At 33.9% G+C, this 17804-nt stretch overlaps 2 protein-coding genes across 4 annotated transcripts in view; one reads left to right on the top strand and one right to left on the bottom strand.

The window, feature by feature from the left end:
- LOC111086165 overlaps positions 1–5781 on the bottom strand; it is a 65801-nt gene extending 60020 nt beyond the window's left edge. The window contains exon 1 of one of the 2 annotated variants that reach the window (XM_022387881.1): positions 5396–5781. The gene's annotated coding sequence lies outside the window, so the exon portion shown is untranslated. Of the gene's footprint in view, positions 1–2633; positions 4662–5395 lie in introns of those variants that run through there. The other variant, XM_022387880.1, reaches the window with a different exon arrangement.
- Positions 5782–5787: 6 nt separating this feature from the next.
- The window catches only part of LOC106461054 (ras GTPase-activating protein 1-like), a 75207-nt gene continuing 63190 nt past the window's right edge, over positions 5788–17804 (top strand). For both annotated transcript variants that reach the window (XM_022387877.1, XM_022387878.1), the window contains exons 1-4: positions 5788–6228; positions 9231–9378; positions 9585–9722; positions 10458–10528. In XM_022387877.1, the coding sequence (XP_022243585.1) occupies positions 6047–6228; positions 9231–9378; positions 9585–9722; positions 10458–10528 (539 nt within the window). In that variant the 5' untranslated portion in view covers positions 5788–6046. The remainder of the gene's footprint in view (positions 6229–9230; positions 9379–9584; positions 9723–10457; positions 10529–17804) is intronic.

Raw genomic sequence — 17804 nt, 5'->3', positions numbered from 1 at the left:
TCATTGTCTTGTACAAAGAAGTGATAACCAAAACTACAAGAATACTGATGAAATGTTTAAAAACTGTATATTTAATTTTGGTGTATTATGAAAACAATTACAAAGAGTTTTGCCATTATTTACAACTGTACTGGTTTTTCACTTTTAATAATTTTAAAGTATGTTTTGTTGGACATAAGTCTGTCCCAAAAATGTACACTTGCAGGATTTTCTTTGCCAAAACTTTGATAACATATTACTAACACAAATGGTGGCAGTTATTCTACTGTCTACTGGTTAATAATTCACACCATTTATATACTGTAAAAATTTAAAAAGATTCACTCTACCTTACTCACATTACTAAAGAAATTAGAAGTTCTTGGAAAGAGGTGAAATGTTTTTTAACAGCTAACACTTGATATTAAATTTCTACCCAAAGTAATTCAACTTTATACATAAATTCTTAGAAGAACATATCTGAGTTGATGAATATTTTTTTTTATGTATAAAATATCTCCCTAACTTGATTGTATTTCAGTTTCTTCCAAAGTCTATTGTACTTTACCTGGCATGTCTGGTAATATTTACAATGTTAATGCTCAATTTTTCATTATTATCATTCTAATAAAATACAGAGACATAATTACAATTCTGTTCATAATATTCTCTGTAAAATATTTTTTTTAATAACATTAATGATTAAAAATCTAATCACAGGTTTCCTCAAGCCTATTAAACCTATATGCATGTCACACAAAATGCCATTCAACATATTATGTATTTAATATCAGAGTTATCAACTCTTCATTTTACTCTAGTTTGCTAATGTAGTGACAGTTCATAGTAGAAGAGAATAAATATCATTGCCAGTATACATGAACACTAACTGAAAATAACTGTAGATGTGCATTTCAACTGTTCAAAGGACAAAAGTATTTTTATTCTTCATGAAGAACATCACTTTGCACTCCAATTTGTTAGAGTCCAAGTCAGAGTGACATCAATTCACATATATATCTGAAGTACCAATACTTTTGTAACACATTTGCTTATTTAAATACAAAAGATTTGTACACTTAACTAAAAGCTTGCCACATTTCACGTACACACAATGGACCAATCTCATGTAGATTCAGTTAAACTAGCTGCAAAAGAAAAACGTATTTCATTCAACTTTTTTTATTGTTGACATTTTTGAATGTTTATTTTCAATGCTTGAGACCACAAAATCAGGAAAACACGAGTCTAACTCTGATGAACCAAGAATTAAAAATAGTCTTGTGTATTGATCAGAAAAAATGTTCTAATTATTTACATAATCACCATTATCCACTTTCATTATGAAGATGCATGTCATAGGTCTGAAAGTAATTTTTAAGCCAATATCTATATAGAAAATTTTCAAATATTTAAATTATCCTGAAAAAAGTTTCCTAAATATAACATAAAACATTTCTTTTTTAGCATATATATATAGTCCCTCCTTTCATATATATAGTATGATTAAAATAATGGTTTCATGCACAATAATTAATACTTGAGTCAGTTACTACATTCATAAAATCATCATATTTTATTTAAAGTATTTCATTAGATATACACATGATACAAGTGTAATTATGCATCTAGTAAAACAAAAGCGTGGTCAAAAGTATTATGATAATTATTTATTATTACTATAAATTTATTTCTACACATATTTTGACAGGTGTGATAAGACAAGTTTGAAACTAATTAACCATTAAAAAAGCTGTGTTAAATGATACTGATGTGCAGTAACAGTTGGAAGCAAACTCTGACACTTTTACATCAATACAAAATCCTAATCTTCACTAATGAAACATAAACTTAGAAGAATGTAAATAAATTCTGTATTATAGTAATATATAAAACTACATTAAAGCTTTTTTCCACAAACCTCAAAATTTTGGAATTTGTTTATAATGTACTAATAAGTTTCATCTTTTGAGGGAGAGGTCTAACACAATTCTTTTTTTTTGTTACTATATAAACTTTTATGTTAAGGGAGTCAACTGTATAGCTGGATCTTCTAAAGGACTGCTGATTCTTTAGCTCTTGAAATTAACATTTCTTTTATGTCTATAAAAGTTAGAAATGTTATATTGTTGTGTTTAATTTTACATAATATGTGCCTCCAAAATGATTAAAAGCAAATAACAACAAAATCATTTTGAATTAATTAAGCTTGTGATTTTGTATGAAGCTTGTGTTCAAGTCTATACTCTGTGCAAAGAAAACTAATGTTCAATATTTGAAAAAAATATATAGATGAAGGGGTTTTTTAAAAAAGTAGAAATAAGAAAATGACACTAAAACAAAAAATTATGTATATAAAAAGTGATATAGTCTATCGTAAAACATACTGAGAACATTATTTGTTTTTTTTATTACACACACACACATATATATGCAGTAACAATTTTACATGGTGCACTATGAAGACATGCAAAATCTTTCAACAGGACAAAATGAAAGTAAGGTAGTATATTCACTTTTCAAATTAAGAATTTCTTAGTTATGTTTTTGTAACTTACCAATGAAATGTTATGCATAAAAGTTATTAAACATCACAAGCTTTCAAAATATAATACATTGTACTTAAAATATGATGGATATAAGCTTTAACTCACTGTAATTGGTAGCTCTTTGCAAAATGGATATTGAATAAATGTATGTTTACACAGTTGTAAGGCAATATAATTGAGTGCCAGGGATGGACAGTAATCCTCTTCTGCTTTACTCATGTTAGTCCGGAAGAGTACAGTCCAGTACAAACATACTTATGAAGCAATATACCGTGAGGATGAATCTGCGAGCATTCTTGTGGAAAACCCCATCTCAACAATGAACATTAGAGACCTGTGAGATCTAATGGTGTAGATGTTGAATAAAAGTATATATGGACAGGTACCACCTGCCACAGTAAAATCCAGAATCAGTAGAAATGATTGGGACATAGGAGAACATAAGTTTCGTAGTATAGGATGCGATGTACAAGGAGCAGGAAGATAAAAGATTCAAAGGGAAGAAGGGAAAGGGCATGGAAGACAACAGTGAGATTCCAATCCGACAATTGAGTGAAAAGAGGAGGACATTGTAGATGCATAAACCAAAACCTAAGAAAGTAATAGGTGAGGAAAATACACTGTGATAGAGGGAAATACCAGCAATAGTCAAGACAGACAGACCCTTGCAAAACAACCAAGTACAGAATACAGAATGATAAGGAATGGAAGGTGATAAGGGAGAATATCTAACGTCAAAATATGTGTCACTTACATTGGTACACGGACATGGATGAGGAGCGGACTGTATGAGAGAGAGGAGACACTACACGTGTGGAAAGTCCAAAACCCCTCAATCTGGACAAAGTAAAGAATAAGCTTCTTTTGAAATGCCTCAGGAGGATGGTAGAAAGCCTCAGACAAAAGGTGTATGGACAACAAATAACATAGGAGCATGGTCAATGATAAATGAAAGCATGCAAACTGAATCTGTGAAAAATGAACATATGTGTCGGGGTCTGAACCCCAAAGATGAAGTGAATCCAACTTTTAGCCATACTAACTGTGTGGCATATTAACCCCCAATCATAACTGATTCACAAAGTACTCAGAAGTAGGTACTTCAGTTAACAGTGAAGGAGAGGGGTCATAAAACACAGATCACAATGACAAATCGTACCCGTGATATTAATTCCAAAAATGAGGAAGAATGTCTACGCATTCTATGGATAGTGAGCGAGATTGCACGGCAAAGGAAGAGGAAGGGCTGTACAAGTCCTCGTCTCCCAGTTTCAAATCCCCAGTGAGGGGGAGGGGGTGATTGCCTGTTAAGGCTGTACATATAAAAACATACACAAAAAGCACGCATGTTAGACTTATAAGGAAAATAAAATGTGCTTAAAATGGCCTGGTATATCGCACCCAAACCTTATGTAGAATACTAAATAAGGTATTGTGAAGGGTATAGGGGTATTGAAAAGTTGATTTGTTACTTCTGTATTTTATATAAGCTAAGAAACATCATAATTCTGGTGTAAATGATGTTATTATTACCCCTTGAAGTTAGTTTTCTTACAAATATCTAGTGTCCCTTTAAAAAGCTTAAGTACACGGTGAAATAGGAATTAAACAGTCTAGAATAGATGAACATTAGATGACCGAAACAGGTGGATACTCAATACTTTGTATACTATACAGTCTGTGTCTGTAATGAGCCAACCTCAATATTATATATGAAGTGAAGAAGTGAAAAAACAAACAATACACATAATATTAAATTTTATTATACACATTCATAGAATAATTACTTTAAAAGACATGGTTTATTTAAAGCACTCAGTGGAGTTTTTGTTTTAGTATAGGCATATATTTGCCATTGCTATGCATTATGTATAGAGAATTGTTACACAAAAACTATAAGTGCTTACTATATTCTCAAACAACTTTCCATGATGATCTCCAGCTGCAGATTAACATTCTACATCTCAAAGTAATGCGATCAAATACCCAATAGCTACAGTAAATCGTAATGAACCATATCAGATAGCTACTAGCTACGTTTATTATCATTACAATGTATAAATTTAGCTACCATATCAAGTATTCCTTAGCCCATAGTTGAGCATAAAAAAAGCCAGCAAACAAGATAAATAATAAATTGGAAATTTAAAAACCTGCAAATAGGGATCATATAAAAAGTAAGGAAACAAGGCTGTAGATACTGTAGACATTATTTACTCAAACTACAAACCTCTATTCTGACTCCACCAAATGTAATTTTAGGTAACATGTAAAAGATAAAATAAGAGTTTGTAGTTTGAGTAAATAATGTCTACAGTTTCTCCAGCTTTGTTTCCTTACTTTTTTATGATCCCTATTTGCGGACTTATAAATTCCCAATTTTTTATTTATTTTGTATATATATGTAAGTACAGTAGGTATTCTTGTATTCATAAGGCACTCTATAATTATTTAGAGTGACAGATCTTCTTTCTGCAGCTTTACCAATCCCTCCAGGTTTCATATTTTCCAAAAAGTATTCAACTTTTGTTGCTTTCCGAGTTCTATCCAACTATAGCATTTATGTAAAATTTAGAAAAGAGTTTTGGAGGGGTTTCATACAGCTGAGATATGAACAAAATAAATATATCATATGCACTACTAAACTATTGAACCAATTAAGCACTTGTACTAATAATCACAGAACTCACTACACCATGAAATTTGAATTTTAGAATCTAGAACTAGGCCATATGAAATATAACAAACTTTGTATGATAGAATAAAAATAAATAAGATTATAATTAACTCGGTATTAATTTTAGTAATTCCAAGTTCATAAATTAAAATAACCAGTGACAATGCCAAGACTTTAAAGTTCAACTTACCTTTGTTTTAACTTGACTGCATAAAATCATTTTGTTATTACGTTAACATTTGGCGTAAGAAGAATAAGACAAAAAAAAAACAACAACAAGGTAAATCTGGCACAGTAATGTCAGTGTCACTCGAAAATAACAAATATTGCATTAGATTATAGAAATAGAATAATAAATATATCAACTAAATGAACTTTGTTGATAAACATTCTAAAAGCATACACAGCCAGATAAAGAAAACAACTCTAAAACGGAAGTTCGAAAGTTAAAAGAAATATACTAGGGTACACTCTGTCGCAACAATTATTCAAGGCCCAGTCTTTAAAAGATTTTTAGGAACTCGAACCATACCATAAATTTCACCGACGCTGCCATTTTTACGAAACTCTCGTATATTCACGTGTTCAACAATATTTCACGATATTATTGGTTTACTACGTTAGTAAATCAATTTAGGGGTGGTCTCTCATTTCGTGATATTAAATAATAACTTATAAAACGTAGTGCATATTTGAGAAGCAAAAGTTGTTTGAAGGCTAATATATAGTAGTATTTATAGTAAAACGTTTTAAAAAGAAATTAACCCTGAAACCTTGTAATCCTTTGACAACTGGTAACCTTGAAACTGTCCCCTGGATTTGCAAGTCGGAGAAGCTAAAGATGGCGGATGTGAGAGAAGATATGGCTCAAAGCCGAGCGCGAAGACAGACACAAGGAACTCCTGGCAGCCAAGAAGATATTCAAGAAGGGAGCATGCTTGATGAATTTGATCCTTTTTCTGGAGAGACCGACATATTCGAAGAAAATGTCAACATATCTCTTACAGCACCACCACAGTCTCAGTAAGTTTTTTTTTATTTGTGGGCTAAACAGTCTTATTAATGCTTCTGCTCAGATCATAGTAGTACTACTACTACTACTATAAGTACACGTACTAATGTCATTGTCACTATTGGTATAGCGTACTACGAGTTATAATTGAGTTATTTTGTTTGTCTGATGTATGGTTAACTAGTAATATTATAATTTATAAAAAATATACTTTTATAGTACATTTTGACAAGTGTTGTCGAGTGACCATACCAATCTGACAGTTATTCTTTACAACACTTAAACTTAGCATGTATAATCTGTTATGAAAATCTATATTTTCTTTTTTTCGTGTGGACTGGATTAACCATATCGATATTAGTAGTAATTTGTATAATGGATTTAGCAAAAATTCATGTACAGCATATCTACTGCATCATAATCTCACTGCTGTACTGTAATGCTGGGTAATAATGATACATCAGGGTCTTTTTTTTTTTTGGCTAACTTGCATGCTCTAAATCTTATTAAGGAAAAGCACTAGTGATAAAAACAGTTAACATTATTTCATCAAAACCAGCAGTTGCATCCCTGATGAAAAGAAAAAAATTCTAAAAGTTGTCAAGTGTTTTGAGAGAGAGAGATTGTAGTCTGTTTGGATTGAGTGGGAAGACTGTTAATAAAATCTGGAATACTTTTTTTATAGTTTGGTAAAAAAAGTGTATTTCTAGCAAATATTTACGTTCCAACCAAAAACTTTTTTTTAGGTAATTGAATAGAATAATTCAATTTCTCATGTACAGTATGAAAAATACATGGTTTATAGAAAACCATGAAATTTCACTTTTAGAATGGAGGAAGCCAAGATTTATAAACTATATGGCAGAAAAAAAATTGAGTCTAAGAGGGATTATGTTTCTTAATATAACATCAGTCATCAATTAGACCCTTATTGTTTTCATACTAAAAATGTGAATATTAGTTTAAAGTATAACACTCTTCATTTTGACGAGTTAACTTCTGAATAGTTAAAAAATGTTATGGTTTTATCTTCTTTTGAGCTATTTTTTTTCTTTCTGATGTGATTCCTCAAACTTAACCTTTTTAGAGAGTCAAAAATAATACTGGTATTTTAAAATATTTTGGTAGAAGAAAACATGTTTTTTTTTAAACAGTAATGTAACATACAGATAACAAAAAAGTATTTGGTCTGTTAGGGATATTTTTGTACAGTCACCCATGAGAAAAGTATAAATTTTTAAATCTACCTTATGTTATTCAGAAACTTGTCAGTTCCTCACTTTAAACTCATGTAAAGTGATGGTCTGCACCATGTAGGTGGCATCTTATTCTATAAGTCAATCACCCTGTTAGAAAAATAAAATTGTCTTAACTAGAAGCTTAATCTGTTTTTTCCAAATTTTAACTTGTGTCCCTGTGCTCTGTTACCTTCAGAATATGGCACAAAGAAATCAGACTTTTATCCAGTGAATCCCTATATAATCTTTTAAATTTCAGTAAAATCACATTTTACCTCTCTTATCTCAGGAAAACTAAGATATTGTAACCTATTCCACCAAATTAAAAACACCTCAAACCAGCCCTTATCATTCAAATATTTATGAAGCCTTCCTTTAAACTCCCTTAAATTTACTACATCCACCACATTTTGAAGGCACCCCTTCCAAAGGTCAATTACAATGTAAAAAAAGTAAAACTGTCTTAGCAGAAGATGACCTCAAAATTGCCAGAATTTGTGAAACTAATAAATCATTTCTTTGATGTCAATCTGAAACATAACTTCAGATAAAGATGACATAAAGGCTATTTGACTCACCAAGGTAGTACTTGAAACTATTAAAACAACCTTAGTTAAAATTAAAATCAAGTCTATCGCAAATCTAATCATTCATATCTATATAATTATCCAACATATGTTTAAAAGGATTTAAAATAAAGCACATATCACATTATCAGGCACACCATTTCTTTATCCAGGTATCATTGAAAGTAGCCTGTCGCTGAGCCTTTTCCAACATGTTGACATCCTGTGAGGCCTAATAATAAGCATTTTGTTCATAAGCTCAGAAATCTTATAATTAGAGTAACATTTTCAATAAAACTGCCTGTTCCCAGCTTGTCAGCAACAAAGCAAGGAAAATATTGAACTGCTATAGTGTATTGACCACCATTATTTTTAACCTTATGTTGGTTTAACTTCTTACAATATATAATTAGTGCTAGCTATATAATAGTTCTGTATAACATTACATTGTTACACAAGTTACATAAATTTTAACTAATTAATTTAATTGTACTTACCATTGTTGTAACTCCCTTTTCTAATTCTTCTTATTATTACTGAATTTTTCATCATAACTTACTAAGTTGTTACTAAAGGTTTAACTTTAATAATTACTTCCTGTTGCTCGATCCAACTGTTTTGTTAAGTAATGGAGATTAAATATATCTCGTAGTATGTTTAACATACTGTTTTTTCTTATTATTACATTGAACATGGTTGTATACTCTTTAGAGTACCATTATTCCAGATATTTATTGTGTGATTCAAGTATTTGATTTAATTCCTTATTTCTTATTATTCATTATTTTCTAACTTCATGAACATTAGTTTTGGGCTGTATTGTTGGTACTCTCCTAAAACATCTCAACAGCAAAACAGTAACATGTGATAGTAAGTTATCTCAGGTGTTAAGAGTCCTCTAAAATTACACTGCCATAACTATTTAAATAGGTATCAAAATATAGGAAAGAGTACAGTTATTTCTGACTGAAATTATTTAAAGTATAAGTAAGGGCTTAGTTTTGAACTTGTTTTCTCTGAAGAGCAGAAGAACTGGGTAGGAAACTTGATTATGTGTTTCAAATTTGGCTGTGAAAAGATTTGTGCATTTCAAACTGATTATGAAAGAATTTCAAGTTATATTTTCTTAGGTTTGGTGTCTAAAGATGACTCTAGACTTAAAGCATTTATTTATTCTAAATTATTTTATAAAAATTTGGTTATTTTTAGGTGGTATCATGGTCGGCTTGATCGTATCACAGCTGAACAACGACTTCAAGTGGCAAATAAATTGGCTAGTTACCTTGTGCGAGAAAGTGACCGCAGACCTGGATCTTATGTTCTCTCCTACTTGGGTCACACTGGTATCAACCATTTTTAGGTAGTTTTTTTTTTCGTTTAGCATTTTTATCTTTTAATGTAACATAATGTACTGAAAGAATAAAGTAAAACATGTAATTATATTGTATTGATGGAAATAATCTTATAATTGACACAAAAATTTAGTTTCTTGTAATAATTTTATTTTGATTGTATTTAAACGTTAAGTTTTGTTTATATATATATATATATATATATACACACAGAATTACAGCTGTTTGTGGAGATTACTATATTGGTGGGAGACAGTTTGATTCTCTTTCTGATCTTATTGGATACTACACTAGTTGGTCTGACTTGCTTAAAAAGGAACGACTTGTTCATCCAGTGGCACCCCCCGAGGTAAGTCTTAGGCACAGTAAGATCTTAATTGAGATAATTATATTGTCCCCATGAGATAAGATACAGGCACAGTAAGATCCTAGTTGATATGATTGTATTGTCCCCCTGAAGTAAGACTTAGGCACTGTAAGATTGTAGTTGAGAAAGACTCAGGCATAGTAAGATCATAGTTGAGATGGTTGTATTCTTCCCATTTATACTGACATTTGTTAAATAATTTGTCATTATCAAAGTTCTGTTGCTTTTTTTAAAGTATTTTTAATGTCTGGTTTTGGCAGTTGTCATCTCCTAAATACATGTAATATATTTAATATTTCAAATTACTTCCTTCACAAAAATTTATGAATTATGTAGTAATAGTTTATAACATTGTATAGACTGTGCCATATCAGTTTTATAAGTAGATCTTGAATGAAAAGCTAGAATCTTTGTCTTTTACTAGTGCACTAAAAGCTATTTTTGAACCAAGAAAATTCAGCATTTCCAGAAATTTATAATATACCTGCCTGTATTAGTCCAGTTTTTACTTTGTATGTTTATATTTGTGTGTACTTATATTATTTGTATCCATAGCATTGGCTGATTATTATATATATATAACACAACATATCAGAAGAAATTTACTAGGTAAGTGTTATTAAAGTAGTGTACCATGCGAGTAACACAGGTATTTTTTTATTTTGAAACTTTTTTTATACTTATTGTGAAGTGAATTTTTAACCTTTGATATTTCAGCCTGTAAATGACAAGAAACGTGTTGTTGCAGTACTTCCCTATAGCAAGATGCCTGATACAGATGAGATAAGGTTTGTGTATTTTTATCTAGAACAGCACATGTTAACATAATCACTGCCGAAGACATACATCTGTGCATTTAGCATTCGTTGTTGGTGAGTGTCACAATGCACATGCATGTCATAAATAAATAAAAAAAAAATGTAAAGATTGCATGTTTTAGATTTGTTATTATTGCTATTATTTAAGTTAAAAATAGAACAATATTTCACTTATCATCATTTACCCTAGATGGTGCCAAACACCACAGCAATTAATGTGTTAAACTGTTTATATGGTCCTAAAGTAATTTTGATAATTTACTGTTTTTATAATGCTTAAATAGTTATATGCAAGGTTACCTATAACTTAGTTTTTAAGAACAGTAATATGTAACAGAAACTAGAAGCTGTTTTATGTGTTCCAGTTCCATAATTAAGTTGCATGATTAGAAATGGTGTTTCACAGCAGTGAAGAAATGTTTTTTTTTTTCAGATCCTTAACCAAGTTATGACACTAGTAAACAGGGTGAGAAACTAACTTATTCAGCCACTGGTAAATTTTTAAGTTCACTTTAAATGGTATTTACAAAAATACCAGTCATTATACTAAGAATCATAACTTGTATGCCTTTAGTGAATATAACTAGTCGGTTGACACGAATCTTCAATTTCATATTTCTTTATATTATCATATTTTACATCTATGTTTCTGATGATAATTAAATGTCCTAATATGAAATAAAAAATATATAATAAAAAAAACAAATACTACTTCAGCATACTGTTTTTATTTGTTGTTTTAAACACTGGGAATACCATTCAAAAATGCACAAGAGCAATGTGCAACAAGTTACCAGAAAAAGGCTTTTTGGTTGATAATTGTATTATATTTCTTTACAATATATATGTTACACTTTTTTTTTATAATGTTTACCATCACCTACAACTGGTCTGAATCATAATCATGCCTGGATTATCAACTTCAAAAAAAGTGACAGTGCCATTTATTGTTTGCTGGCTTAACGCTAACACTCAGTGTCTTTTTGCAAGCTAGCCACTGCTAGTTTGAGCCCTGGAGAATACATTTTTTGCAATTCCTTAACAAAGCCATGACATTCTTGAAAACAATTGTTCAATTTCCTTGAACAAGTTATGACACTGGAGAAGATATTTGCTTCAGTTCCCAGGCTAAGCTGTGACATTGGAAAAGTTGCCTGCATCAGTTCCTTGACCAAGCTGTGGCACTATAAAAATCATTTGTTTCAGTCTCATGAATTACATACAGGATACATATGAGCATTACTGGCTATGAACATATCACCAATATTCTAATTAATTTAACTAATTACTCCTAGGATTTTATGAAAATTTTACGTAGAAAATGAGTACTTGTGTAGGGGAAGCACATTATACTAATCTATGTAATTAAAAGAGTAATGTGCATGCATGTGTGGGAACTATGCAAAAATGAAATTGGTTGTATGGAAGTAATGACAACATCACCATATGTATATAGGAGGGATAGTTGTAAATAGTAATATGCATTGCAGATTATAAGGTATTTGGGGGAATGGATCTGTCATCCCTCTGAGCCCCTTCTCAAACAGCAGTGTTTGTGTTAAGGTCTTGTGTATGAATTTCTTCATTTGTTTATAGATATGAGAAGCTTTTTAAACTTCATTAAACTATGAAAAAAATTAAATTAGGAGTAGGGAAGTATGGACGACATAAGGTAAGGGTTGAATGTGGATAGCACTATGCATTGCAGGGGGGGGTGTATTTAATGGAGTGGATCTGTCATTCTTCAGAGCTCCATCCCAGACAACAGCGTTTATATATTGAATTTTTTTGCGGGAATTTCCTTAGTTGTTAAAAGACACTTAGAGTTCCGGTACTGTCATTCTATTGAGTTTTAATACATGTATCGATACCCATAAATCATCCCTAGATTTGATGTCTCTTAGTAGATGAGTTGATTGGTTTGCCATTTTTGATCAGCCCATTTGGCTCAAAGTATTTTTTGTACTTGTGGTTTCTGATACGATATCTTGCCTCCTCTCGCATAACAGCTTTTCTTGACTTGTACTGCCCATTTTTGCTCACCACTAGCCTTGATACTCTCACCATGTTTTCATATGAGGCAGCTGCGTAATAGCATGCAAATGAGCATACAACAAACCACCAATAGGAGTGTAATAAATCTCCTAGCACAGCTGACTCCCTCTATTCAGTTTAGCTGAACTTCACTTCTCTATTGCCACTCGTGGTGTTTAGACTTGTTGTTCAATTGAGCTTTACTCACAGAATTTCAATCGGTTACTTGTTTATTGGAGAACCTAGTTTTTTAGATTGTTACACTTCAGTTCTCTAACTTTAGTTTGTATACATTAATATTATGTGTTTTTAATAACTTTTTTTAGCTCCTTGTGTGGGTTTTCTTTATTATTTCCACTCATAGTTGTTATGAATTCAGTGTTTAATGTTTCTACTACTGCTGGACCTACAGCAGTTACCCTTACTTCATTAACATTGGTTTTAGGTCTACAGTTATCAGTGAAATACGTTATACAGCCGTAGTTCACTGGGTGTTGGCTAATTTCATGTGGGGTTCAGATTTGCTTGAAGATTATCTTGTCCTTCTTGGTACCTGAACAAGAGGATGATGATTTTGACAGCCACTTTCCTCTCCAAATATTGGGGTTCATGCCAGTAAGTATTTTTAAATTTTGACTCAGCCAGGCCAAACCTTTTCCTCATCACCTGCGATCTATGGAGCTTCTGGTTCAGACTGTTTCCTTCTCCAACTGCACAAGATATGCTATCTCTTTAGGGGATGTGGGTTTCTTTTGAGGTCTTCATTGCCCTCAGTAAAACCTACATATGACCTCTTCAGTGGGCTTTACAAGATCGGTGGAACTTTGTTTGGGACCTCTTGGACACCCCTATCCACCTCCCTTCTTCCCTACATGTGAAATTCTCCTAGTGGTTCAACCAAACAACACCACAATGAGTGTTCATCTTCATCCTCCTCTTGTTGAGGTGCACTTCTTCAAGGATGCTTCTCTTTTGGGTTGAGGTGAATATCTGGATACTCAGGAAATTTCAGGATGTTGGTCTGTAGCAGATCATTTCTGCATATCAATTTCTTAGAGCTGCTCACTGTTTTTCAAGCTTGGGTTTATTTCCTTCTGTCTCTCTAGAACTGTTCAGTTATGATACATTCTGACAACCTCATGGTTGTCTTGTACGTCATTTGGTATGGGGACACTCGGTTGAGGCCTCTTCGTTTCCACACGTCGGACTTCCTGTTTTGGGCCTACAGCCATCACATTCATTTGATGGCATGTCATATACCAGGTGCTCTGAATCTGTTGTGCATCATTTATCGTGCCTCAACGTAGTGGCCACTTGGTTGTTCATTTGGCTGTGTTCACAGTGGAGTACTTCAGAACTGGATGCATTTGCCACCCACCTGAATTCCAAGCTTCCCAGGTTTTGGTCTACTATTCCTCATCCTCTGCCTGTGACTACTGACGCCTTCAGTCAGGATTGGGGGGACCATTACCTTTATGCATATCCTCCCATCTGTTTTCTTTCTCCTGTCCTCACTGTCATACAAGCTACTCCATGTCAAGTACTCTTGGTGGTTTCACTTTGGCCAGTGCAGCTGTGGTTTCTATATCTGCACTTGCTACAACTGACACCTTCTCTTCCGCTGTCACCCACCTTTCTCAGGCAACCTCATTCAGGCATGAAACATCCTTTTTTTTCCAATGCTTTGCCTTCAGACATGGTTTTCGTTTGGTTCTTTGCCAGATTTCAATCCACCCTTTCTCAGTGTCAGTTTACCAGTGTAAGTGGTATGTCTGCTGTTGCTGGTCCTCTTGTTATGGTTTTCCTCCATCCTGTTCTACTCTCTTGCACTTGACTTCCTTCCTTATCTGGCTTTTCAACAAGGGGCTGTTGGTATCCACTACTGCTGGTTATTGTGTGGTATTTTCAGCCACCTCCCGTTTCACAAGATTTTGCGTATCTTCACTTCTCTTTTATTTATCACCCTTTTATTTTGTTCCTTCCACCTTTGCTGTTCCCTACCACTCTACCTGATTGGAACCTCAGTGTCATCCTCTATGTCCTCATTCTTCTTCCTTTTGAGCCCATGTCTTCCTGTTCCTTGTATCATCTCTCCATAAAGACTTCTCTTGGTGTATGGATGTTGATGTTCAGATTTGTTCACTCTTGATGTCTCTTGCACATTATATCACCAGTCCTTTGTCATCCTCTACCCGGATCGGTCTTTCCTGCCCAAAACTTCAGCTGCATGCAAGGGCAAATTTGCCTTCATTCACATTTTCCTTCGTTTAATTTCTCACCTTTCTTCTCATTCCGATCCAGGTTGCCTATTACGTCCTGTCCAGTCTCACTGCTGTTACATGATTTGCACTGCTCCCTTCTGTGGTTCCTATTCCCATTTGTTTATTCATTGGAATCCTTCCTTTTCCTGTGATATTTCTCCTATTACCCTTATAGATTGGATTTGCCAGCTGATTTGTATGGCTTATTTTTCTCTTTCTCCTATTGGTTGTTGTCTGTTGCAAGTCTCCTTCCATCAAATTCATCTCCTTACCATGCCCCTGGCTGCCCAATTTTATCGTCTCTTAGAAGATATAGTTTGTCCTGGCATATGGACCATTCCCCATACACTTATCACACATTATCTGCATCATCTGGCCATTTCCTGCTCCACAGGTTACCATCTACCTCCAGTTGCTGTCTTAAGCTCCCTGGTTTCTCTATGAGTTGGTAGGTTCTCTTTTTATACTATTCTTTTTTTACAGGAGCCTTTTTCACATATATGGATCTTGCTCAATGATGAGTGTTGCTTGACTAGGTATACTTATTCTGAAACCCACACTGTATGGCCATTCAGGTCAATAATGCTCACTGTTGAGCTGGTGTGTTCAACAAGACTGCTTGTAGGTTTTCTCACTGTGTTTTGTGTCATAAATATGTTCATCCTGGACCATATACTCGTGGACTAACATGAGTAAAGCAGAAGGGGATTGCTGTTCATCCCTGCTGTTCCTAGATTTGGCTGTATGAGGAATGGTTTTGTATTACAGTATAAGGTTTTGTGGTCACCTGTTGCATTATCTCTAGCGCTGTGTTCCTCCAGACTCTCCACCCCACCCCCCTCCCCCCCCCCCCCCAGGGGAGTATGGGAGTCCTTACCACTTTCCAGCTCCTTCACATTGTGGTGGTGGATCATGAAGGTTTCTCCTGAGTGTGCTCAATTCCACTCATCCACTCAATTGAGAGTAGGGCAATGGTGTTGTGATCGTGTAGATGGTATACAGACACTTCTTTTACTGTGGACTTGTTCTTTCCATATGCTGCCTGATTATGGACTGTATGATCTTTGCCACAATGCAATTCACCCTTCCAGCTGGGCACCCTTCTTCCTACCATTGTCTGGATTTTGGTGTTCGTTGGAGCTGTACCAGCCACATAAATACTCACATGTAAGTGGCCCAGGTTCCCTCCTACTGCAGACTGGATGATTCATTCCCAGTGCTGCCTGGTTCTGGACTAGAGTTGAACTGCCACATTGCTGTTTCAATTCTTACCATTGTCTGGATATTGCTTCCTGTTGGTTGTGTTGGACGTGCACACATGATGATGCAGGTCCTTGGAATGGAAGATTTTCTTTCCTTCCAGGTGAATGGTAGAGGACCCTCTTCCTACCATGGGATGGGTATTCATATCACGGTACAGTTGGTGTTGGTTGAGGTAGAACTCCTTTCATTTAATTTATGGGGTTCCTCTTGTGATTCCACCCTTATTGCAACACATCAATTTCAAATGCAAAAATTATACCTGATTCAGAAGTGGTGTGGTTTCCCATGGGTGTGTTTTACATATTCTTTATTCCCACGCTCCATGGGTTTCCTTTGTATGCTTTATGAAAGGAGCTCATCTAGGTAATGTTATATCAGTTCCTCCACCAGGCCAGTGTGGGATTCTAGCTGTTATGTGAATGGAGGTAAGATATTGTATCAGAAGTTAACATTTTCCTACACTGAAAATGTATTTGAGATAGATCCTTACATCTTCTCAAACTTCCCACCCATTTTCCCCCATTTCTGATGTGTTTTTTCTTTTTATGTTGTTTAATCTCTAGAGTGAAGTTGCATGAATCAGCTGTGCTTGGAGTTGTGTTGCATTCCTATTGATGGAGGGTTGTTGCATTCTTATTTGCCTGCATTCATGCAGCTTCCTCACATGAAAACACATGAGGATGGATCGGAGACTCGAGGCTAGTGGCAAATGAAAATTTTTGCATACAGAGGGAAGTACAAGTTAAGAAAAGCTGTTATATGAGAAGAGGCAAGAATCTATTGGAAATACATTTTAGTATAGAAAGATGCTAATGTTTGGATATCACATGTAGAAGAGGTTTATCCCACTTAGGTTTTATCTCAAAGTCAGTAAGATCCCTGCACAACAATCAGATATGTTCAGAACTTTATGTACTTAACATCATAGAGGGTTAATTAATTGTTTTGTTTACTTTAAATACACAGCAATGCATTGATATTTTATGAAATTTTTACATTTAAATACAAAATACCACAAGCAGAAAATGTTTTGCATGCAAAGCACAAGTTTTCCTCATAGTGTGATATTAAATTGACAAACATCCATTCATAAGCATAACGAATTGTTTTTATTTTGGTATGTCCCCCGAAATAAAACCACTTCATTATGCTTATATATTGTTGTTTGCAAATTTACTGTAGGAAATGAGTGATTATCTCTGTGACTGATTTATACTGAGTATTATAACAAATTAATACATAACAGTTGGTCAATCCCTTTCTAACAGACTACCAAACTGATGTGCCAATGTTGCCTTTCTTAGCCGAAGAGCTAACCAGAATGCTTGCTTCCCTTATGCAGCAATTATTAAAACTTGACAGGCGTACCCTTACTTCTCCTTACAAGATAATGCAGGAAGATATTAGCAGCGAGGCCATTCAGCTGCCTTTGACCAAGGTCGATATTGGATTCTACACTGAGAAAAAGCTAAAGGATATGAAAGCAAAAAACATCATCAGTGAGGGAAGGATTCTGGAATTTCGCGTCCAAGCAAAACAGTTTCTTGCTGCAATGACCTGCAAGCTCATTGACAGATGTCCGCTTAAGTATGCACTTGTGAGAAATATGGGATGCTTAAATCCAAAGAGCATGGCAAAAGACAAAGAAAACTCTACTGCAGAGCTGAAAAGGATGCTTAGTTCCCTTA

Source organism: Limulus polyphemus, unplaced genomic scaffold (genome assembly GCF_000517525.1).
Source record: "Limulus polyphemus unplaced genomic scaffold, Limulus_polyphemus-2.1.2 Scaffold888, whole genome shotgun sequence".
Taxonomy (NCBI): domain Eukaryota; kingdom Metazoa; phylum Arthropoda; class Merostomata; order Xiphosura; family Limulidae; genus Limulus; species Limulus polyphemus.
This window is presented reverse-complemented; position numbering and strand designations above follow the sequence as displayed.